Source organism: Danio aesculapii, chromosome 6 (genome assembly GCF_903798145.1).
Source record: "Danio aesculapii chromosome 6, fDanAes4.1, whole genome shotgun sequence".
NCBI lineage: Eukaryota > Metazoa > Chordata > Actinopteri > Cypriniformes > Danionidae > Danio > Danio aesculapii.
Genome location: NC_079440.1, coordinates 33,933,368 through 33,958,688, shown reverse-complemented (window position 1 = coordinate 33,958,688; position 25,321 = coordinate 33,933,368). Strand labels below are relative to the sequence as shown.

The 25,321-nt window shown below is 36.2% G+C and overlaps 1 protein-coding gene across 1 annotated transcript in view; it reads left to right on the top strand.

Moving 5' to 3' along the window:
• Positions 1-25,321, top strand: part of cachd1 (cache domain containing 1) — a 137,124-nt gene that overhangs the window by 78,871 nt on the left and 32,932 nt on the right. Inside the window, exons 4-15 of the mRNA XM_056460039.1 lie at positions 1,611-1,717; positions 5,925-6,051; positions 7,827-7,971; positions 8,211-8,427; positions 11,419-11,568; positions 14,517-14,750; positions 16,428-16,577; positions 20,900-21,023; positions 21,115-21,232; positions 21,449-21,617; positions 22,550-22,692; positions 25,022-25,203. Coding sequence (XP_056316014.1) covers positions 1,611-1,717; positions 5,925-6,051; positions 7,827-7,971; positions 8,211-8,427; positions 11,419-11,568; positions 14,517-14,750; positions 16,428-16,577; positions 20,900-21,023; positions 21,115-21,232; positions 21,449-21,617; positions 22,550-22,692; positions 25,022-25,203 — 1,866 coding nt within the window. The remainder of the gene's footprint in view (positions 1-1,610; positions 1,718-5,924; positions 6,052-7,826; positions 7,972-8,210; positions 8,428-11,418; positions 11,569-14,516; positions 14,751-16,427; positions 16,578-20,899; positions 21,024-21,114; positions 21,233-21,448; positions 21,618-22,549; positions 22,693-25,021; positions 25,204-25,321) is intronic.

The window sequence follows — 25,321 nt, the reverse complement described above, 5'->3', positions numbered from 1 at the left end:
AACTGCTTCTTGTCCAGACTGGCAGTTTAATTGCGTTTCAGAAAAAAAAAAAAACTCCGTCCACACTTTAAACTCTATAACGCATACTACATGACCAATTACCTTCACTGGGCATGCGCATATTTTACTACTACTGTTTTACTATTCTACTGGTTGAGTCAAAAGAGAGGGGTTGGAGAGAGAGGGAACATGATACACAATAGTCCAGCAGACCAGTCACAGAGTGGACAGCCTTGTAAATAGCCATGTCTCCTTTTTCAAAAGGCTGTGTTTTATTTTGTCCATATTGGAACCAGTGTTTCCAAATTAAAACAGGGCCTTCAGCATTTTCAAAATGCTCCAGAAATGTTTGGCAGGATATTGTGGATACCAGGTGTAATTATGTAACTCTAAAAATGCGGTAGTCTAAATGTCACCATAAGAACATATATTGTTTCCATTTGTCTTGCATTTTCATGCAACAGAGCATGTGTTTCTGTGAGTGAGTGAGTTGAACAGGGGTTAGTGCTTGAATTTCTGTGGACAAGCATAAAAATAAAAACATTAAAAATAATGAAATATACAGATTCAATTAGGGTCCAGTGTAAAAAAAAGTAGTTTAGTTTCAGTCTGTTATTTTTAAGGATATCTAATAGCTAGTGTGCTCCAAAACAGTGACAAAATTCGTGTTTAGAACAAATGAAACTGATATAAACGTCAAAAACTTGCAGTTTGTCACTTCTTCCTAAATTGATCAACGTTTTTTTTTTTTCACGTCACCTCATACTTCGATTTCTCATCGACTCTTTACCAATCAAATGCTCTCTAGTATCTGACATGACCTGCCCTCTTCAATAGGCTTCTCATTTGCTTTTCATTTGATGCGCTTGATCTCAACCACTCTCACTGGCATAGCTGTAATAAAAACCAAACACTATTGAGTGTTTTTAAGGGGAGGAGCAACTCTGTCTCACCCTCTCTTCATTTTTCAGTTGACATTACGTCAAACATCGAATAAAAAATGCACATTTCAAAGCACTTCACATGACCTTTAACAGAATTTTCTTTTTTGGGTGAACTTTTCTCTTTAATGTCACATATTTTGTGGGATTCTTTGACTAATAAAAATGTCAAGAAAACCACATTTATTTTAATTAGAAATATTTCGCAATGTTTTAAGTGTCCCACTAACATTTTTAACATAATGATTCCTTACTAAAAATGTGCGTGAGTGGTTGCACAATTTTTCTCCAGTTCAATTTATATACTCCACTTTATAAGTATAAATGTGCCTCTGCTCGTCTGCCTAAAAGTGTTGGATGTCATGAATAAAATCAAAAGGTTCTCCCATCTGCTCTTCTCCGTGCCCTCCTTTCCCCTCGGTCTGCATCCCTCCATCTTCCTCTTTCATCTACAGCAGAAGTGCAGTGCGGCTGGTAGAAATAGATATCGATGCACTTTTCCTCAGGGGGGTTTACCACACAACTGCAAACGCTGTTATTATAGCATTAGAAAACACTTCAGCTTCGTTTTTCTTCACAACTGAGGTCTTGAACAAACTGAACGCTGGCCAGTGAAGTGTCACTTGATAATTATCGCCGGTTGATATTTTGTCTTCTCTTTGCTTTCAGGTTTGACGGTAATTTTAATGCCAATGTTTCCAAGACCATCAGCTGTGATCGTCTCTCCCCTACTGTCAATAGCAGAGCTTTCAACCCAGGAAGAGACCTCAACTCTGGTGTGTAACGCACACACACACACACACACACACACACACACACACACACACACACACACACACACACACACGCACACACACATTGTCTAAGCTTCAAAAACCCAAAGCCAATTTTCACATATCCTGCTTCCATGGCAACCATTTGCAAAGAACAATATTGCTTTTCTGACGTCAAATCTTCAAAGAATTTTTATTCTCCTTTTGAGTGCAACAAAAATGAGCAAGGCTGTCGAATACGTGACCTCGCTCATTTGTGTGTGGAAGTACTTTATTTTCTCTCCTCTCATCTCTCTGTTTTTATTCCACCCCCCCATCCCCCCTTTGTACCTCTGTGCTCTTTTCCCCTTTATATCTGCTCTACCTCAGCAATCAGGAAGTGTATGTTTTATCACTTTAAACACAGAGACAGTGTCAACATTACCTCGTCTAATCAGAAAGATCAGAGTTTTTGAAACCGGAAAGCCCCCTGTTTTTTTAATTACATACTAAAAAAGAAAATATTCTGACCAAGATGCAATTTATTACAACTGAACATTTTGACCACACCTGTGTTCTGAAACTCAACTATCAGGACAATTCAGAGTCATTTTTTATTTATATCAGTTCATTACCAGAATCCAGGGGTGATTCAGCTCTAAAGAAGGTGGTAATGACATCATCTAGCTTAATTTAGTTCAAATTCTAAAATTTATTTTAGTCTTTCAGTCTTTCAGCAACTATGCAAGACAGAAGTCAACAGTGGCCAAAAAACCAAAAATACTAGAAAAGTAGTCCCTATAAAGATTCAGTCTAAAAGAGTCCTGATTATTTCTACCTAGAACTACCATAGCAGTCAAAATGACCGGATGCATTTCAGTTTCTGCTACTTTTCCCTGTGACTAAGTATATGAGGCTCTGTTGCCAAGCACTAAAACATAACTTTCTGTTGGCAAAAACATAACTTTACTTTAGATATGCATTTCAAAAAAGCATATTCAGTGCCGCGAAAAAGCCTTCTCCCCTGTTTGTGAGAATAATAGTAGTATAAGTCACAGGCATTCGCGGTTGGTCTAATGTAGCCTAAATATAGATTTATAGGCTATTTTACCAAAAAGGTGATAATAATAAAAATAATAATTCTTTACATTTATATAGTGCTTATTCTAGACAATCAAAGTGTTTTACACAATGAGGGAATCTCCCTTATCCACCACCAGTGTGCAGCATTCACCTGGGTGACACGACGGCAGCAATATTGCACCAGACCGTACACCACACATCAGCTGATTAGTGGAGAGGAGACAGAGTGAGGAAGCCAATTATGATATGGGGATGGTTAGGAGGCCATGATGGAGGCCAGCGGGCAAATTTGGCCAGGAAGCCAGGGTTAAACCCCTACAATTTTTCGAAGGACATCCTGAAAATGACCACAGAAAGTCAGGACCTCGCTTTAACATCTGATCCGAATGACGGCACTCATCAATATAGTCCCCATCAATATACTGGGGCGTTAGAACCCACACAGACCGCAGGTTGAATATTTAAAAAGTGAATATTTGCAGTTTCACAAAAATATATTCTGAGGCGCGTATTTTCAATGGGTTTGTTTTGTCATTAAATGTGTGAGAAATGACAATGTAACAGCACAGAACATTCTCGGGTGTAGCGCTAAACACAGATGTGTTTAATTTTACTTCTTCTTGGTTCAGATTCTCCCTCTTTCTGGCCTCACACACTCATTCTTAGTCCAGAATAGATTATCCCAATTCATCTTCATTCAGATACTTATTTATGTAAGGCAGTCATCAGGAGTTCATGTTACCACTCTTGCTCCATTTGTCATTGAATACTGACCCTGCTAACCATGCAGGCAGTCACCAGTCACGTTTGATCCCTGCTAGTCTAAACATTGATGAAATGAGGAGAAAAAGAAGAAACCGTTTAGATGGAGGAAAGCCTCGAGAATGGAGCGATCAAGCACAGAGATATGGCGTGGAGTTTGAGTGCGATGTGAAGCCTTTGATTTAGATTTTAAGGGTGGTTCGTATTTCACAACATTTCCCCTCTTAGTGTCCTTTGTTTCACCCTCTACTCCTCTTCATTTCTCAATCTGTTTGTTTCCCAGAAATGTATATAGTTCTCCTGACTCTCCTAAAGAGCTGTGGCCAAACTCATTTATAGCCATATGTAAAATGAATGTATTTAATTATATAATATATGTATTTTTAATATATGTACAATAAATTAATACGATTAAGTACATATATGTAATATATGCATCAGCAAATATGCTACATTTAACAAAAATGACAGTAAAGACATTTATTACATCATAATTCATTTGGTTTCGAAATATAAAATAAATGCAGTTCTTCTGAAGGTGATAATAACCAAAGAATCTTTTGTTGAGGCGTCTTAAATAAAAAAAGATGCTATCTAAAGATTTTTTTAAAATTAAAAATAACACAAGAAAGGGACTATTTTGTATAGAAGAAGATACATATTGGTGGACAGTGTTGGGGTAATATTACATATTATTATTACTTTTCTAAATAACAAGTACAGTAAACACATTACTTTTAATAAATAAGTAATAACATTTGAGCTACTTTTTTGAAAATGTAACAGGGGTTACTTTTTAGTTTAATTAATTGGCTTTTAAAGAATAAATTGCAGAATTAAAAGTAGTCGCAATGAATCACGCATCAATGAGACAATGTGTTCATTATTTTGAAGGCATTGAAGAAAAGAAAAAAGGGATTGTCTCAATGGACAGGGATTTTACTAAAGACAAAAAGTACACAAGTAGCAAACACATTGCTTTAAATTTAATCTGTATATACGGCTGTACATAACTCTGGGGTCAGGAAGTTCTCAGTTAACATTATCCCAAAATATATTTTTTTGATGTGTTTTTTTTAAGGTAAATAAAGGTTATACAGTGCGTTGTTAATTGCAGAGCTCCTCTATTAAAAAAAGAAAGAAAAGAAAACAAGTCTGAAAGAGATCAAGCCTCAGCCAGGTCAAAAGTAACATAGCACATTACTTACTATAAAAACTAACTAAGTAACGCAAGTAGTTACTTTTTGGGGGAGTAACTCAATATTGTAATGCCTTACTTTCTGAAGTAACTTTCCCCGACACTGGTGGTGGAATGATGGGATAGAGTAAAGGATGGAATGCCACATCATGACTGCTCTTCTGCTTCTCTAAATAGTGGATGGGGAATTAAGCTTTCTAGGGTGACGTGCATGATTTCTAAAGCTGTCGACATGCTGCAAAGTTCATGTTTACACATTGGGTGCAGATTGATGGCTAATTTGTTGTTGGGATGCGTGATTGTGCTTAACATCCATTTTTCTTCCTCTGCAGAATTCTATCGCAGTTTGATTGGCTATTTTTATTTTGGTCAAATGCTGGTCTCTGTGTGTCTGTGGGACATAATATATCTTTTATATTATATTATATTATATTATATTATATTATATTATATTATATTATATTATATTATATTATTATTATATATTATTATATATTATATTATATTATATTATATTATATTATATTATATTATATTATATTATATTATATTATATTATATTATATTATTTTATATTATTAAATGTGACTGTTCTTGTTCCTCAACTTATTGTGAAATTTTTGCCATCATTAACCCTCCATATACAAGTCAAAATCAAGTCAAAATTTGATTTAAAATAGTTGTTGTTATAATATCCAAACAATCTTGAATCATACATGATATCAATCTAATCTTCTTTTAAATGCCTAAACTACTACTCCTTCAGTTGTATTTCTTCATCTTTTCTTGTTCTTTCCCCCACTTTCCTGCACTTCCCGACTCCTGTTAAGTAAATAAACGCTTGAATTGATGGCTGCAGAGTGGGGATCACTGTGCTGCTCGAGTGTTTGGAAAGGATCAGCCTGTCTGGGCTCCGGCCTTCACACAGCTGGGGCCTGTTCAGCTGACACCAAGCCTACAGCTGCCTACTTCAAGTGCACACACAATTCATATAGATCCAGGCGCATTAAATTGGTTATGGATGATTGTTTTTGCAGGATTTATATTTCATTATTTTATTATATTTATTTATTTTATTATTATTTATTCTTTTTATATTTTTACACACTGTATTTCCAGTAAGACCCCTGAAAGAAACAAAACACTTTCAAACTTTTCAAAGAGTTCTTGCTTTCTCATTTACTCTAGTGCTGGCAGACAACCTGAAGTCCAATCCAGGGATCAAGTGGCAGTACTTCAGCTCAGAGGAGGGTATTTTCACTCTGTTTCCTGCTCACAAGTTCCACTGCAAGGGCACATTTGAGCACAGGAGCAGGTACAAAAATCTTTATCTATCACACCAACAAACACAAACAGACAGGTTTTTAATTTTTCACTAATGACAACAAGATAGTGAAACTAAAGATGCACTGTGGTTGTCACTGTATTAGTGTAATATTTTGGCTTTCCTTTTTTTAATTTAAAAAATCCTAAACACTTAATTTAACATCATACGTCATTTATATTTGTTAGCAGTCTACGTAAAATAATTGGTAACACTTCATTTTGATGGTCTGTTTGTTGAATCTAAGTTACATTGCATCCACATACCAATTAATTCTCACTAGATAATAAGTACACTGTTAGGTTGGTGTTAGGGTTTTATTTGGATGAGTGTAAGTTGTACTTGTAAAGTTTCTTATATTCAGTTAAATGTCAGTTAAAGTAGCTGTATCTACAGATATTAAGCAGACAGTCTACTATTACTCAAATAAACCATCTAAAGTGTTACCAAATAATTTATTTAGGATGTTTACATTATTTTAGGAATGAAATCTGTTTAGAAATTTTGGTAAATAGCCATAACATAACTCTATATTTGGAAACCGATTACTGATTTAAAGGAAAAATACAAATCCGTCATTTATTGGGGTGATAATAACAACAACATAAAAAATAACCCTATAATGGCCAATACTGATATGGCTGCCAGTATATTGGGCAACATAAATTTCTTATTGGTCTTGAGTTAGCATAATTTGATAATAACATTCTAGGATTTAATCCATTATGTTCTATTTAACTGGATATTATTCTAAATAAGTCCACTTACGACATTTCACCCAGAAGTTTTTAAAAGTTTTCATCTTTCCAAAATGATAACTGTTATTTTTTTATCCTCCTCTTGTTCCATATCCATTAAACCATAAGAATTGTTTTAATCATATCTGAAAGATGCATGTCCCTTGAATCAGAATCAGAATCAGTTTTAATGCGAAGTGTGCTTCACACACACAAGGAATTTGTTTTGGCTACAGAAGCTTCCAGTGTACATAAAGTGACAAGTGACCAACACAAAATAAATATGAAAAAATAAACTAAAATAAAAATGATAACATTAAACAGATGCAGTTAGTCAAGAAATCACAATGAAATGAAAGTCTGTTCACACAAACTCTTGACAGTTTTTTTCGTAAATTAATCAAAGATTAAATCCATATGAATCAAGTAGTTTAAGTTCTGTCCTCAACTTTTATCTACGAGAAGATTAGCTATGAGACCAATGAGAAGATTAACTTGTAAGTAAAAATGTAAGTTAACCACTCTCACACTGTCATGTGCTCCTCTGGGATTGCCTTCTTGTGTGGCAGGGCGTAAATTACATTCTAGGGAGGCCTTTTAGCTCGGTTTTATGTAGTTACAATAGGCCCCGTGCCCTTCACTGGAATGCAGGGTCGCCCCTACTAAACCCCATTGGAATCTACCACCCAGTGTTGTGGGCACTGTGTGTCTGTGCTGAAAGATGGGCTCTTTTCTGCTGCCCTTCCCACAACCTCTCTCCTCCCACTGCTAGAGATTGCACCAAAAAAAATGTAACAGCTCATAGGATGTATGTGAGATTTAGGCAATATGGCTTTCGTTTTGAACACTGCACTTTCAGGTTTGCATAGCGTCGGAGTTGAAAAAGGGTTTCCAAAAACAACACAATAGAGTGCAGGATCTCTTGCACAAACAGTGTAGTGAAGAGAGTGGGAATGACGCCAAACTACTCTTGGCAAGAAAGTCCAGGAAAAGTCATTCTGAAAAATCTGTTTCTCTTTGTGTTTGCAGGCCTGTGTACGTCGCGGCAGTAAGGCCACAATCCAAGCATATTGTGGTGATTATAGACCATGGTGCTTCTGTCACCGAAACCCAGCTCCAGATTGCTCGAGATGCTGCGCTGGTCATCCTCAACTCTATCGACGAACATGATAAAGTAAGAAAGTGACATAGTGTGAAATCTGTATTTTTTGAAACTAATGAAGTCAGTAAATAATTTTTTTAATCATTTTACCCGACATGTTTACTGTTCCAAAATATCATAAATGTTGCTTAAAATTAAAATAAAATAAAATATATCATGTTCAATGAGGAAAAAAGGAAGTGACATTATTGTGCACGCTTCATTGATCGCAGTTGCTTTTTTTTAGACTGAAGTTTCTTTGTCCCACTCAGATCTCAGTGTTGACGATAGCAGATACTGTTCGCTCCTGCTCTCTGGATCAGTGCTATAAGAGCTTCCTCTCACCTGCTACCAGTGAGACTAAGAGGAAGATGAGCACCTTCATCAGCAACATTAAAGCTTCTGAAAGCTCTACCCAGCATGCAGTGGGCTTCCAGAAGGCCTTTCAGTTGTTGAGGAACACAAGCAACGTCACCAGACAGCTGACTAGTAAGGATTATAGCACTAACAACAACAATGTCCTTTTAAATGTAATTATGTGTATAATTTAACTTGTTGTCAATATAATATTATTGTTGTAGGTTGTCAATTTAACTTGTTAATATTAATTAATTAGTTTTTTTGGGGAAAATAACAAGTTAAAATGTATGTACCCGCTCTACATATGGTTAATTTGTGATTAATCAATTTGTGTTATACATTTTTTAATCGTTGACAGCACTTTTATATTTTTATATATGTGACCAGTATTATTATTCTTAATATATATGACTAATAACCAGTGCTTAATTTGTGAATGGCGAGGTCCCGGAACAGATCGTGGTAACAGATCCGGCATGCTACCTGAGGATGTAGAGGTGTCGCGCACGAAAGTGGAGAGCGGGCGAAAGTCGCGGACGAAAGTGAAGAGGGTTGGGGAGTCGCGGAAAAGAGTGAAAGTGAACAGCGGATGTGGGAGGAGGGCAGTTGAGGAGGGGGATCAGTTAAATGAGGTGCCAGATCAGATTTCAGAGGTGCCGGATCCGGCGTGTTCCGGCACAAATTAAGCCCTGTTAATAACATATTGTTTATATAAACACAATGAAATCACACTAGTTTGCAAAGTTAGAATAAACTGTTTAATAATTTATTTTCACAAGGCTCAACTTCTGTTACAAAAAAAGTTTTAAATATGAAACAACTAAAAATGTATAAAACTTTTAATTGATTTATATATTACGTTAAAATAATGTGAGGTTTGACTATTTGTTTTATTCTAAATTCAGTTTATTTTTGCCATTCTCAACTTCATTCATTTGTGGTGAGAATCAAAAGTTAATGTATAATTAAATAAATACACTGTTTACAGCATTTACATTTTATTTTTATGTATATATATATATATATATATATATATATATATATATATATATATATATATATATATATATATATATATATATATAATTTTTATTTCAAGGTCAGGGGAGAAGTGTAAAGGCGGTCGCACAAGTCTTCACATTTTATATTTATTGCTCAGCAACATGGACACCTCCAAAGGGTGTTGAAAGTGTCACATACTCTATTTATAAGGTATAATTTACCCCAAAATGTCATTTCTGTATTAATGTGATGATGTTTAATACCGAGAGGACACGTGCGTGCTCACCAATGTAGTCTAATTTAGTGAACAGAAGTTGCATAGGCTGTGAATAACAGCTAATAATATTGTAAATAACCTTCAGTTTGTTGCACAACTTGATCGTTTCTCAGAAGCCGTGCGGAAAGTGTGATTTGCATGTATTTTATTTTTTCTTAAAGTGACGGCAGCCATGAGCCGCACTCAGCAGTGAAAGTGAAATCGAAAGTGCGCACATCATTTAAATAATCATATCGCACTTTAGAGTTATTTAGAGTGATTACGACAAGCATTTGATATGTTTTTCTTTTATAGCGAACACAAATTGTTGTGCATTAGAATTAAGTCAGTTTTACTAGCCTATATAATGTTGTATATAATGCAAAAGGGAATTTGATAATGTCAGATGTTTCATTTTACCAGTGAAAAAAATGATCTAATAGTGTTGTCAATGACAAATGACAAGCATACGTCTCAAACATAATGATTCAACTATAGAATTATGAATAGTTGTATTGTGATGCATCACTTTACTGTGAATAAACAAACAGAACATATTGAAGTCTGTTTAAGTTCACCATTACAAGTTCATACAAAATGTAATATTTTAACCAACAGTAGACCTACATATACTGTAGGCTTAATATTATTATTGTTTTACCTTATGTTTTAGACTTAACAATAATATTAGCTTACTCATATTAATCTTTATTTTGCATCTACACAATCGTGAGAAATTCGTGATCTTGATTTTAAATTTAAAAAATTGTGATTCTCATTTTAGCCAGAATCGTGCAGCCCTTCATACTCTTGGCAAAATAAATGTACTTTTATTCAACCAGCAATTTTTTTTTTTTGACTGATAATCACACAGGCATCCTCCGAAAGATAAGAACATATGGGAAAAAAATATATTAAATGTGTACAGTTGAGGTCAGAAGTATTAGTCCCATTGAATTATTAGCCCCCCGGTTTATTTTTTTCCCACACATTTCTAAACAAACTAGTTTTAATAACTCATTTATTTTATGTTCGCCATGATGACAGTAAATAATATTTTACTAGATATTTTTCAGAACACTTCTATACAGCTTAAAGTGACATTTAAAGGCTTAACTAGGTTAATTAGGTTAATCAGGCAGGTTATGGTAATTAGGCAAGTCATTGTATAATGATGGTTTGTTTTTGTAGACTATCAAGAAATATGTAGCTTAAAGGGGCTATTAATTTTGACCTTAAAATGGCTTTTAAAAAATTAAAATTGCTTTTATTCTAGCCGAAATAAAACAAATAAGGCTTTCTACAGAAGAAAAAATATTATCAGAAATATTATTAGAAAATTTCCTTGCTCTCTTAAACATAATTTGGGAAATATTTAAAAAAAAATCATAGGTGGGCTAATAATTCTGACTTCCACTACACGTTAACACTTGTTCTTGCACTTGTAAAGACTATTATCACATGTGATTTCACCAATGTGTAACAGGCATAAAAGCGTCATATTTGTGCTGAAAATACACATGGAAAAAGAGAGGGTGACTACAACTTCTGTGTCAGAATCGTAATGTTGCGCAGCACCACCTTGTGTACCTTACGATATTTCTGTTTTTCAAAAACCTCCATCTAATGTCAGGGAGCTTTGCACATTCCCTTTGCTCAACCCCAGTGAAAATTGCATGGGTATGAATGTTGACAAACATCTCAAATGCTGTTGATAAGTGTACACTGTGCAGAAGGTTTAAGACTTGAATATGATTTGTCCTTAAACGAACCGATCCCACAAAGTGTGTGTATGATCTAAAGCCTCTAGGTTGCTCATCAGAATCTATATATCTGCTGATTAATCATTCTCCCCATCATAGACACAGACATGATGATAATCTACCTGTCGTCGGGCATCACCTCCCGAGACTCATCTGAGCATGAAAAGAGAGCAACTCTGAGCGCAGTGAAAGAGGAGAACCGGCACCTCAACAACTCCGTCATGATCCTCACGTACGCTCTCATGAACGGTGAGAAAACGCCTTTTTACTGCCTCTTATGTCATGCTGAACACCTGTGTGCAGGTGCAAAAAAGAAAAAACACACTCCCCTGTTTTATCTTTCTTCTGCTCTTTGTTTGCGCATGTTTTCCATGTCCGCCGTAAGAAACCTCTCCATTATATTGTTCTCCTCAGCTGTTCCTCTCCCCGCATGTATTAGCCTGCCATTAGCATACATTAGTTCGACATCATGAAAATTAAAATGGAGATCATGGAAAAGAAGAAAGAGAAATGCGACAATGCATCAAAGGGCCACTCAGTGACATGAAAGAGTGAGAAAGGCCTTTTTTCCTGCATTAGATGACTCAGATATGATTCAGATTGATAAGCTTGGCAGTGCGGAAAAGGGGTTTGGGTACTTTGACATGGTATTGTGAGGCTTTGAAGGGCACACACACACAGAACATTACTCGTATTTCTTTGTTTATTTGAAGTCTGGTTCATTTATGACATGTTGTATTATATTCGCATATTAAAACCTGTCAGAGTGGCAGATTAACAGGCCAAAGTGTTGAAACTCATGTCCAGTCCAATAACAGAATCGAATGTTCTTCCAAAGGTGAAAGACTGACTTGCGCAAACATCCATTTCTTCTGTTAGACGTCCAAAACTACCATTTCATCATGGAAATAGATTGTGTGAATTTTCTTTTTGAGCCCTGTGGTAAAGTAATCCTTGTGGGATATGAATGCCTTTCTATTACTGCTCCGCTCAATAAAAATGGGCTGGAGAAGCAAAATTTTTACCAAAAAAAACACTTGTTGATATCTGTCATAATGTGGTTAACGGACAGATTGAGGTTTATATTATTTTGGGATGGAAGCATTTCCAGCTTCATGATAAACCACAATTTCTGATGGTTAGTTTTCCTGTTTCAAGTTGGAATTATCATTTGTAATTATAAATATTGTGATTTTGAAAACTTGAGGGACAGTGCTGAGCATAACTGAGTACACTCCATTTTGAAAATGAATATTATTCTCCATTTCTCAGTGAATATAGGCAATGTATTTTGGTGCATGTAAACAAAACCGATTTATGAAACAGATATATTTATTATAATAATATTTTAGTCACCAAACATATTTAGAAATTGAAAGATAATACAATTAAATTCAAGCAAAATATTGCAAAAATAAATCACAACCTACAAAATTTCAACTAAATTTAACATTTTTTTGCTTCTCTTGATTTTTCCTCTTTTATAATTTGTATTTAATATTTTTCTATAACAAAATTTGGGTGTACTAGTTTTTGGACCGTTATCATAAATTATTTTGTTAGATAAGCTCCAGATTTGGCTTCAGTACTGACTAATCTAATGCAGTGTTTCCCAACCCTGTTCCTGCTGGCACACCAACAGTACATATTTTTAATGTCTCCCTTTTCTGACCCATTAACTTCAGGTGTTGGAGTCTCTTCTGATGTTATGATAAGTTGATTCAGGTGTGTTTGATTAGGGAGAGGTTGAAAATGTGCACTGTTGGTGTGCCTTCAGGAACAGGGTTGGGAAACACTGATCTAATGTATATGCACAAATGTAATATTGGGTAGCTTCCTTTTGAAATTGAAAAGAGATTTGTGAGCAGTGTGCTTGCATATGCTGAACACTGTATATCTTGCACACAAGACGCTCAAGTCCTGTTGAAGTCCTCTGATTTTAATTTCAGTATATTTAATGATATTCAAAAGACACATGAACACGTTGCGTTTCAATTAAGTGAGGGCATTGTCTATGGCGATACAAGAAACATTGGGGATTTTTCTGCTATTATGTGCTGCTGTTGTGGTCATTTATTGTTTTTCTGTTCGCTCATTTTCAGATAATCAAAACTTGTCAAAATAGAAAAAAATGAGTTATTTTTAAACATTTTCAGCAAATTCCGAACAAAATGCTTATAATATTGATAATCTTAATAATTTTGGTCACTTTTTATATCGTTGCATCTCTAATATATGACCATGAACTATAAAACCATGTCTTATGCAGCATGGTAATAGACAAAAATACATTGAATGGATCAAAATTGTTGTTTTTATGCCAAGAATCATTAGGATAATAAGATCATGTTCTATGAAGATATTTTATAAATTTCCTACTGTCAGTATATTAAAACCTAATTTGATTAGTGATATGCATTGCTAGTTTTCATCTTTATTTCTCAATATTTAGATTTTTATGAACCCTTCAGATTCTAAAGTTCAAATATTTATATTTAGCCAAATATTGTCTTATTCTATCAAACCATACATCAATGTACAACATATTTATTTTGCTTTCTGGTTCTCAATTTCAAGAAAAATGTTGACTGGTGTGACTTGTGGTCCAGAGTCACATATAAGCTTTATTCCAAAACCCAACTAGTACATTTACATTTAGTCATTTAGCAGACATTTACAATTGAAGAGGCATTCAGTGATTCAACAAGAAGAGGCAATAGACACAAGAAGTGCTAATTATGTGGAGCTGTATAATAAGGAGCTGTTTGTGCTCAGATAATTACTGTAAGTGCTAGACTTACGAGGGGGGAGTATTTTGTTTAGGAGGAAAAGGGTGTTTCTACAGGTGGTTTGTCAAACCCACTCACCTGTGTTAAGCACACTTCATAGTTCATACGAATCTCTGGTGCAAATGTGCAAAACTGGTGCAGGTATCATTTAAAGTGTCAGAGAGATAAAAAGGGTGTGTTTTCTACAGGTGGTTTGTCAAGTCCACTCACCTGCATGAGGCATATTCAGAATTGCTAATGTTTTGGGTTTGGGTTGTCTTGTGGTGAGGTGAGGGAGAGAAAAGGAGGTCTTGGTTTTGTTCACAGGGGTTTAGGTGATCTCGGAAGAGATGGGTATGTAGTTGTCAATGTAGATATTGGGTAAAAATATCAGTTTTAATTACATTTGCTCTGTGCCATTGTCCTCAGATGGAGTGACTGGACTGAAGGAGCTGGCATTCTTGCGAGACCTGGCTGAGCAGAATTCCCTGAAGTACGGCGTTCAGGACCGATCTGCACTGCCCGTGGTGAAGGGAAGTATGATGGTTCTGAACCAGCTCAGTAATCTGGAGACCACCGTGGGCCGCTTCTACATCAACCTCCCCAACCGAATGATCGACGTGGCCACCTTCAGCTTGCCTTATGCGGACCAGATGGGAGACGGTAAGTTCAGATCTCCAACTTGGCAAAAAGCTCCGCTCTGGCACATTAACGTTACCCTCTGACAAACCATATGCACTTAGAAGACCTCAGCAGAAATGTCTCTGTACCAGAATGTTTCCATGATGCTATGTACAGTAAACTACAGGAAAGCCAAAAATCACAAATGTGGAGGCTGCTAGACAGGAAGTCATTCTGAAGAATTTACAACTTTTTTCCAAGTGATGCAAATTTGCTCAGTATTTTTTACTATGACTTTCTTTTTAGTGCTTCATATAAATGTCTCTTATCTAATTTTCTAAATTATGATTAAAACCATTATTAGGAAAAGATATGATTTAATCAAAAATCTTCAAATATATTTATTTTATCACAAATAGTCAGGAAGGAGAAAAACACATTGTTTAAGTGTAATTTTAATAATGATCGATAAACTGTGATGAATAATTCAGTATAGATTTCGTCTTTCATATTTTTTTAAAATTTCAAAGTTATAATAATTAAATTTTTTTGCCATGTCTTAAATATTTAAATTAAATTAATGTGTGTTTATTTCATACTTTAGTAAGTAGAATAAATAGAATATACATTAGTAAAAAAAAATTGGTATTCACGTTTTTATTATTATTATTACTATTATTTGATATGTATACTTGAATATAGGTTAGTTGTTATTACTTCTTTTCTATCCTTGGCCAATCACATACTCACATTATAAGTGCATTGTTTTTCTTTTATCACTCATATGTAGACATTGCATAAAACATTAGGTCATGAAAATTTACTTAAATCTTGTAAAAATCATGGAAAAGTCATGACATTTTAGTAGTAAAAATGTGTATGAACCCTGACGACTGCTGCTACTACTGCTACTACTAACAATAATAATAATGATAATGATAATAGTAAGTAAAAGCAATGAAATATCCATAACTAATTGTAACTGTAGAATTGTTCATTTTAAGTTTGTACAGTTGAAATTAAAATTATTAGCCCCCCTGTGATTTTTTTTTTTTTTTTTTTTTTTATAATTTATTTTTATTATTATTATTATTCTTTTTTTAATTTATTTATAAATTTTGTAAATATTTCCCAAATGATGTGTAACGGAGCAAGGAAATTTTCACAGTATGTCTGATAATATGTTTTCTTCTGGAGAAATCTTATTCATTTTATTTCGGCTAGAATAAAAGCAGTTTTTAATTAAAAAAAAACATTTTTTAGTCAAAATTATTATCCCCTTTAAGATATATTTTTTCCGATAGTGTACTGAACAAACCATAATTTTACAATAAATTGCCTAATTACCCTAACGTGCCTAGTTAACCTAATTAAATGTCACTTTAGGCTGTTTAGAAGTGTCTTGAAAAATATTTAGTAAAATATAATTTAATCTCATCATGGCAAAGAGAAAATAAATCAGTTATTAGAAATGAGTTATTAAAGCTGTTATGTTTAGAATTGGGCTGAAAAAATCTTCTCTATGCTAAACAGAAATTGGGGGAAAAATAAACAGGGGGCTAATAATTCAGGGGGTTTATTAAATCAACTGTATATATTATTTCATTTTACAATACCTTCTACTTCACTGTTAATATTTCTACATCAATTACTATTTATTTAGTTTGACTTGATAATATGGCTCTATATTGAAAGAATCTTTTTGGTTTCTGTTTGTAGGTTTCATCATGACCGTGAGCCGGCCGTGCTACTTTGGTAACTTGTTGCTGGGTGTAGTTGGAGTGGATGTGAACCTGGCATACATACTGGAGGACGTTACCTACTACCAGGACTCTCTGGCCTCATATACATTCCTTATAGACAATAAAGGTAGGCAAGATGGATAGGCTTATGTTTGTTTTTAGTGGAGATCCACGTGGTAGCCACAAGGAAGCCAAATTTGTTCCACAGTGTAATTGCTTCCACTCTGTTTGCTTACTTTCTAACTTCATCCTGAATTGGGAGGTCTGACCTTCAGTGACTGGACTGAAGGCCATTAACCTTTAACAGGCCATTAGGGGAATCAGCTGTCCCGCACTGGCCAGATCTGAGCCTGCATGGCTGACATCACAACATTTTCTTGGAGACGGAATCGGCAAAGCTATATGGATACATTTTTTTAAAACTTGAAAGTATTTGTTGTTGTATAGAAAGAGCTGTGTGTGATTTCACAGATATTGTATTTTGACATTCTTTATTACACTTTCCACATCCTAAATAACATCTTTTTATTTTTTGAAGACCTCCCCAAGTTGGACAGAGTGTCTCTGAAATTACAAAGCTCTTAACCTCCACTTTATTTATATTAAAACAATTAGATAAGCCTCCTCGAAATGGCTGCTTTGCGCTAAAAGGGTGTGTTATATTACTTGGGTAATAAAATCAGGGTGATTATCTGTTCCTAAGAGTGTACAGACTGCTGTAATGACTGAGATAATGAACTGGAACCTGCTGTCTCCAGCTGTTCAGCAAAGAGACGTGCAAGCACTGCCTCGCTATGCTCTTTACTAGGAAGTCTCAGTTTTTGAGGCTTTCATATTTGTGTTGGGTTCTGAAAACTTGGCAAATTATGTAATATGTAAAGAAAAATAATAATAAGTTCAATTCTATTCACCTTTAATTGTATAGCACTTTCACAATGTAGATTGTGTCAAAGCAGCTTCACATAGAAGATCATAGTAAATTGAAACAGTGTCAGTTCAGTTTTCAGTGTTTAAGTTCAATTCAGTTTAGCTCAGTTCAGTGTGGTTTAATAATCACTACTGAGAGTCCAAACACTGAAGGGCAAATCCATCGATGCGCAGCTCTACAGATCCCGAACTATGCAAGCCAGTGGCGACAGCGGAGAGGGAAAAAAATTTCACCAATTGGCGAAAGTGAAGAATTAAAAAACCTTGAGAGAAACCAGGCTCAGTTGGGCACGACCATTTCTCCTATGGCCAAACGTCTTGTGCAGAGTTGCAGTCTAGGCGCCGGAGGCTGGAGAATGCTGGACCTTAGCGAAGACTCGTCTGTCCCTGGAGCGTCACAGGAATCAGTCTCATGCTCTCCACTCCTCCATGACCACCACAGCAGCTGCTCTGGATACGGCCTGGTCCAGAATTATGGAAACCTTGGGATCCTTCTCGATCCTTCTTGGGATCATACCTTCTCGTCGCTGGTCTTGGATCAAATCAGTGGCGCTGTGTAGTTTGAGGGCCTCGGGATGAGTATCCCCAGGTGGAAATAGAGAATAAAGAGAATAATTAGCGTAGCTGCTGTTCATGATGTATATAAATGAGATGTTAAAAACCTGTGTGGAGCACATTCATGTATCATTCATGTTTGTAGTAGCCGGGGTGGGAGCAGAGGAGGTAGAGTTGGGAGGGAGTTGAGTCTCCTGACCACCTGGTGGAGGAAACTGTCCTTGAGCCTGCTGGTTCTGGCTCGGAGACTGCGTAGTCTTCTCCCTGATGGCAGCAGGCTGAAGTAGCTGTGAGATGGGACGGCTTTCTGAGTAAGACGGGAGTGGTAAATGTCTTTGAGGGCGGTGAGAGAGACACCAGTGATCCTCTCTGCTGTTCTCACAATGTACTGCAGAGTCTTCTGACATGGCGCGGTGCAGGCTCTGTACCACACGGCGATGCAGCTGGTCAGGATGCTCTTGATGGCACCACTGCAGAAGATGTACATGATGGAAGGTGGGGCTCATGCTCTCCACAGTTTTGCAGAGAAAGTACAGGCGTTGATGGATTTTTCTGGTCAGTGATGCAGTGTTGTGGTTCCATGACAGGTCTACAGAGATGTGCAGTCGCAGGGTGCTGCTAACCTTTTCTACTACTGCACCATTGATGGTTAGTGGAGTGTGCTGGGTGTGTGCTATCCTAAAGTCTACAACAATCTCCTTTGGTTTCTCCACATTCAGTTGGAGATTGTTAATTTTGTACTATGAAGCTAGCCTACTCCCCTCACTCCTCTAGGTTGTCTGGTTATTATTGTAAATGAGACCCATGACCATAGTCGTGTTGTCTGCAAACTTGTTGAAGAGGTTGGTGCTGGATGTTGGAATACAGCCGTGAGTCAGCATAGTGAAGAGAAGGGGGCTCAGCATACATTCTTGTGGGTCCCCGTGTTCATCATGTGCTCACACCTGCAGTTCTCCATGATGGACGTCGAGCATTTTGGTTTCTTTTTTCCTTCACGTCATTTGGTGAAGTTTGTTCCTCGACACTGGCTAACTTGGGTCAGGACTTGGACATCAATGGATTTGCTCTTTGGTGTTTGGTCTTTCAGCAGTGAAATTTAAACCACACTGAACTAAACTAAACTTCAACTCTGGAATCTGGATTTTACTAGAACTTCTGTTAAGCGGCTTTGACGCAGTCTACATTGTAAAAGCGCTATATACAGTAAATAAACGTGAATTAAATTAAATCATGATGGTGCTGAAGATGTTGCTGCTGACTCGGAGTGCTTGCAGTCTCCCTGTTAGAAAGTCCAGATGCCAGTTACACAGGGAGGTGTTGAGTCCCAGTTGGTTTAGCTTGTGGATGAGCTTCTGCGGGATGATGGTGTCAAATGTTGAGATAAAATCAATGAACAACATAAAATAAAGCATAAAATAAAGCAAACCATGTTGGTCCAGGTGGTATAGTCTTCTAATGCAAACTGGCCCCAAGTTTCAAAAAGTGCTAATAGTCTAAAGAGGTTAGTTGGGTGTTATTTAGACTAATCCATTTCTTTAAGTTCCTTTTTTATGTTTTAACTTTTTTGTTTGTTACGCCTGTCATCCACACTACTAGTGAATTTTTGACTATTAAAAACATAACATTTTGAAAAGGTTAAAGACGTTTGTTTTCATTTGGAAATGCTAGTTTTATGTTTCAGTATAGACAGACTGAAAAACAGACTTTGAAAACAGAGTTGTGGCCTAGCCACAATCACTTTTTTGATTGTTGTTGTGGATTATTGCATCGTTTCCTGGTTCATAAAGCTCCTCTCATATGTACATTGCTCAACTGTTACAAGTAGGGATGGCAGCAAAATATGCACATACCCATGCGCATGCTCGTGAAGGGTCATGTATCATGTGTTTTAGGTTGTATAGTGTGGACAAAGAGTGTAAAAACGGCAGTCTGGATGGGGATCGTTTTCATTCTAAAACAGTGGTTTACATCAACAATAGCACATTATTTTTAGGGCTTTATTTTCTGGAACCCGTGGTGTAGCCAGAAGTAACCTATGCAGAATTATTTTTATTCCAGTTAGCAAGGTTTATAACCAGGTCTGGTGCCCGTCTGGCACATTTGTGCTGAGCAGAAATTTGCCATAACTTAATTTTAGCAGAGACTGCAACTGTCTGTCACTTCGCCACATTTGTTTTTCAGTTAGGGTTAGTTTTATTAGAGTAGGCCTAATAAAACATGTTCAGTTTGACAATTCGCAACCACACAGTAGTCTACACTATAACAATTATTCTAATTAAATTATATTCAGTTTTATATATGTATGTATATATATATATGTATATATATATATATATATATATATATATATATTCAAATTATATTCACATTTTGAATGTTTGCTTTCATTTTAAAATCGCTATGCGCACTTTTACAGCTGTGAAAATTGGAAACCCCAATTAATTTTGGCGGAAGAACCCTCTTTTTCAAGCATTTGTTTCCCCTTAGTTTGGTTTGTTTAGGCATATACAAACACTACAAATGCTCTGATCCGCACCTCACCATGTATGTGTGTGTGTGTGTTGACAGCTACGAATAAAAAAACATAACAAGGGTAAATGTATAGTTTTACCTATGAGGGGACATTTTTGACTTGCATAAATTAATTTAGGTGTGTTTTGGCATGTTGCCTTTTGAAAGTACCCAAGATGAAAATACAACAAATGAAGTCCCTGTTTCAGAACAAGGCAGACAATCTACAGGTCTAGAAATCTTTTAAAGGCCAAACAGCCAAAAAAAGATTAGTTTGCTTTGTTTATTTCCAGTTAAATTATCAAATAGTAGAGATTTTAAAGATCAGAGAGACAAGTTAAAATAGTTATGAAATGGATTAGGTGCACAAAAAAAGCATTTAATAGCATATATGTTACAAAATCAATATATATAGTGGTTGTATGATCATTTTATTACCTTTTAAATATCTTTCAGGCTACACTCTCATGCATCCGTCACTCACCCGTCCTTACCTGATGACTGAAGCTCCTCTCCATACAGACATCATCCACTATGAGAACATCCCAGGGTTTCCTGTTGTGCGTCAGAACATCCTCAGGTGAGTTTTCATTCCAGTTGAGCTTGATCGCTCTATTTTGCAGTGTTAATTTCATGATGGCCAAGCTCATATATTGTGTTTTTCATGGTAGTCTGCCTCTGGGGAGTCAGGTCATTGCTGTGCCTGTCAACTCTTCTCTGTCTTGGCACATGAACCGCCTGCGTGATCCCAATCGAGATGCCTACAATGTTAGCTATGCTTGGAAACTGGTATGCAACTCCTTCATACTGGCTCAAGTACTAGTTTAGAGCTGACTGAGGGAAAATTAATTGTACTTTACTGTTTCAGTGATCTATTTATTTATTTTTTTTGTATTACAGTTTATTGCATAAAGTTAATGTATACAGTTTATTGCATACATTTGCTTTGAGAAGAACTGTTCTTGTTGTTATTTATGCTAATTTTACTGGATCTCTAATTCCCAGGTTCAGGACACTTCGTTTATCCTCTGCATAGTTTATGTTCAGCCGGAGATCCCGGTGAAGCAGCTGAAAAATCTGAACACAGCCCCCAGCAGCAAACTCCTCTACCACCGCCTGGATCTGCTGGGGCAGCCCAGCTCCTGCCTTCACTTTAAACAGCTCGCTACAGTCGGTAAGAAAAGACAAAACATTAATATTTCATATAATAGTCTTTACTCTTTTAAAAATCATAATATTAATACTAATTAATAAGTGCTCATACATGGTAGTCGCAAAAGTATTAGCTTTTTTGGTAAATGGCATGAGAAATTGTTTAAAGAATTTATTTTAAAATCAGATCCAGACGTCTTTCACGTTCTTGCTCAAGAACAAGATTTTACTAGCAAAACCCAAAAATGGTAATATGAAGGTCAGCAGTAAACAAAATAATTGTTACTTTTAAGTCCATGGTAATGATGGTCTTTACACACATAAATATAAAAACTACGGTTAAAAGTTTGTGGTCAGTAAGTTTTTTGTTTGTTTTTAAAAGACATCTTAGTAATGGAGCATTTTATTTTTTCAAAAACTATAAATATTAACATCTTGGAATAGAATAACATATTTAAATAAAAATATATAAAACATTTTTTTTCTTTTAATTTTAGTAACTGTAGCAAGTGTTAACTGTTACTTTTGATCATTTTAATGCATTTTTGATGAATAAACAAGTAATTTCTTTTATATTTATGCAAGTTAATTTAATTTAATTTCATTTCATTCTCTTACTAACTGTGAGTATATTTCTTCTGTTGAAAAAAATAAAATATTCAGAAAACAATGGTAACCAAACACCACTGACTTCTAATAGAAGAGACAAAATACTGTGAAGGTCAAAGGCTATCATTAAATGCCTGGATACAAACTTTAAAATATATTCTATCATGTTCAAGAGAACAATGAAACTCATACTGGTTTGAAACAAGTGGAGTAATAGTAAACAATGACAGAATTTTATTTTTTTGGGGAAGAAATATACCTTTAATAATGGTTCAGTTTAGGTCTGATGTGCAGTAATTCAACAGCAGAACTGATTCTCTCTCATTTTTTTCCCCTCTTCCTCAGAGAGCCCTACGGTGATGTTGTCCGCTGGTAGTTTCTCCTCTCCCTATGAGCATTTGAGTCAACCAGAGACCAAGCGTATGGTGGAGCACTACACTGCTTACCTGAGCGACAACACAAGACTTATAGCCAACCCTGGCCTGAAGGTACACACAATTACTGGCCATCTCGGAGACCCTGTTCACACCTGCTATTAAGATGTGTTTTCATTGACCCAGTTACAAGAGGACAATGCTAAGTACAGGTGTAAAAACATTTGTGTCCACTTTTGGATGCATCCAGAGGTGGTGGAAACGGCATCTGAGCAGATTGCTCTTTAGTGTAAATGCACATGTGGTCAAATGCTTTTGAACAGCTGCTAAAGACTGCCTTCTTTCCTCCTGTTGAACTCATTCCTTTAGTTTGTCATTGATAATCTTAGGTTTTCTATTGGTGCTTTCTTGCCAGTGCCCTTATGTTTCAACTTTTGGAATAGGTTATGGTTGTTTTATTTACTTCACACAGCAGCTCTCATGCAGCATCAACTAGTGTTTTTCATAAGATAGACAAGCTAAATGTTTTTTCATGGTTATTTAATGTGCCTTGGATAATTTTATTTTATTGAAAGCAACGTTCAGGGATGTGATTTAAGCCTCAAACTTTGGATGATGTTGCATTAGTTGAATCATCAATCTTTTTTGTGATCAATTCCTGATTCTTTGCCTTGTCCTGATTGTCAGGATTTGATCGGTAATAAAATCAATCAATCAATCATATGTTCATTTATCAATCCATGAAGTAGCCTATTCATGATGCATGTAATTGATTTTGTGCTATATTATATATTATATTTAATATATATATTAAAAGTGTTTCTTTTGTCCACTTTCAACCACTTCTCTGATGAGGGTCGGTCAGTGGGCATCATTTTTCAATATAGTACTGTGAAAGCTGACCGACCCTCATCAGAGAAGTGGTTGAAAGTGGACAAAAGAAACACTTTTAAATGTCAGGTGTAAAAGGTATTGTCTCTTTTGTCCATCTCAGAAACACATCCCCAGCCTCAAGGTAGACTCAAACACACACTTACACCCCCATCTCAGAAACGCATAGCCATCCCTGGCTTGAAGGTAGACTCAAAGGCTTAGTTAGTCTGATTTTTTTTTTTTTGCATAGCTGTTCAGATTGTTCTTATAAATGTGGCCAATATCAGATTTGTATTGTGAACGGATCACAGTCCTTAACTGACCAGCATGCGCAAAAGTACAATTACGCAAATACGGACAACACAAAATGTCTAATTATGCACACAGTGTGTATACTGTATAGAGTAAGCGTGTTGTCAGATTATGATAAAATGATTATTTCCCTTTTCACAGACAACCGGGGTGTATTACATGAACTGTAAAGGGTTGTTCTGCTACTACTAATGTGTATTTCACCATTTGGAACCTAAAATAAGTCACTTGTGATTGTAAAACTGATCATTTGTGATTTATGACAACAGCGGTGTGCATCTTTCTGACCACCGGTGTTGTGAACTCATCAAGGGTTAATGAGCAGCCGCAGACTGATCTGTGAAGGCGGAGTTGGTTTATCTCTGTTTGCAGAGTTATTTCATTTTACTTTGTTATAAACAACAGGCACGTGCAGAAGGGGGTTTGGGTGCTTGACCACCTGTCCTTTTTTTTCTCTCGGAGAGAAAGTTCCCCCTTAAATGAACGTAAAATGCCCCCTCCTTTGTGCATGGATTCCCTATCGGCAACACCCCAGACACTCTTCAGGTTTGCGATCAATCTGTGCCCCAATCGTTAACCAGACATTTTTTTCAAAATGAACAACCAACTTTCTGTGGTAAAGTAATTGCCCTTCGTGCCGTTCTGCAATACTAATGAGGAGTAGGTGATGTTTGCAGCACAGAATAATGGTGCGTGTCGCTCAAAGATTATGTAAAAATCACATTAAATCCTACATACCCATTCACACTGCGCACTGCAAAACATCAGATCTGTGTCTGATTTAATACTACATATAAAAGTGGCACAAATCTGAATTAAAAAGATCAGATTCCATGCGGTTTGGGCTGTTCACACTGTCAAGACAAAAACAGATCTGAGTCACATGTGGGCAAAAATTCAGGCCACATTTGCCTGCAGTGTGAACGTAGCCAAACACAAACTTACATTCCAGCTCAGAAACACATTGCTATCCCCGGCCTGAAGGTAGACTCAAACACACACTTACACCCCATCTCAAAAACACATTGCTATCCCCGGCCTGAAGGTGCATTTAAACACACACTTACACCCCATCTTAGAAAGCAAACAGAAAAAGACTCAATCTCTCACAGTCAGTCATGGTTATTTTCTCAGTCCTGATTGGCAGTTGATAGTTGGCAGTGCTTCTCTGCTTATTAAATCAGCTTTTTTTTTATTTGTGAAATGCGCTGCGCAAGTATTTGTAAATTCTTCAACAAGCTGTCCTTTGGTCTTGCAGTCTTCTGTGAGGAATGAGGTGATGGCCACCAGCCACGTGACTGATGAATGGATGAGCCTTATGGAGATGAGCAGCCTCAACTGCTACATTGTGAGGCGTTACATAGCAACGCCCAATGGGGTGCTGCGGATTTACCCCGGTTCACTCATGGACAAAGCCTTCGATCCCACCAGGAGGCAATGGTAAGATTTGAGCCTCAGGACGGGAGTCTTCAAAGTCCTAGTGGGACGCTGGTGAGCAGATCCCACAGTCTGGTGACTAAGCTTAGCAAACTGTCACATTCCCAAGGAGGAATTTTGT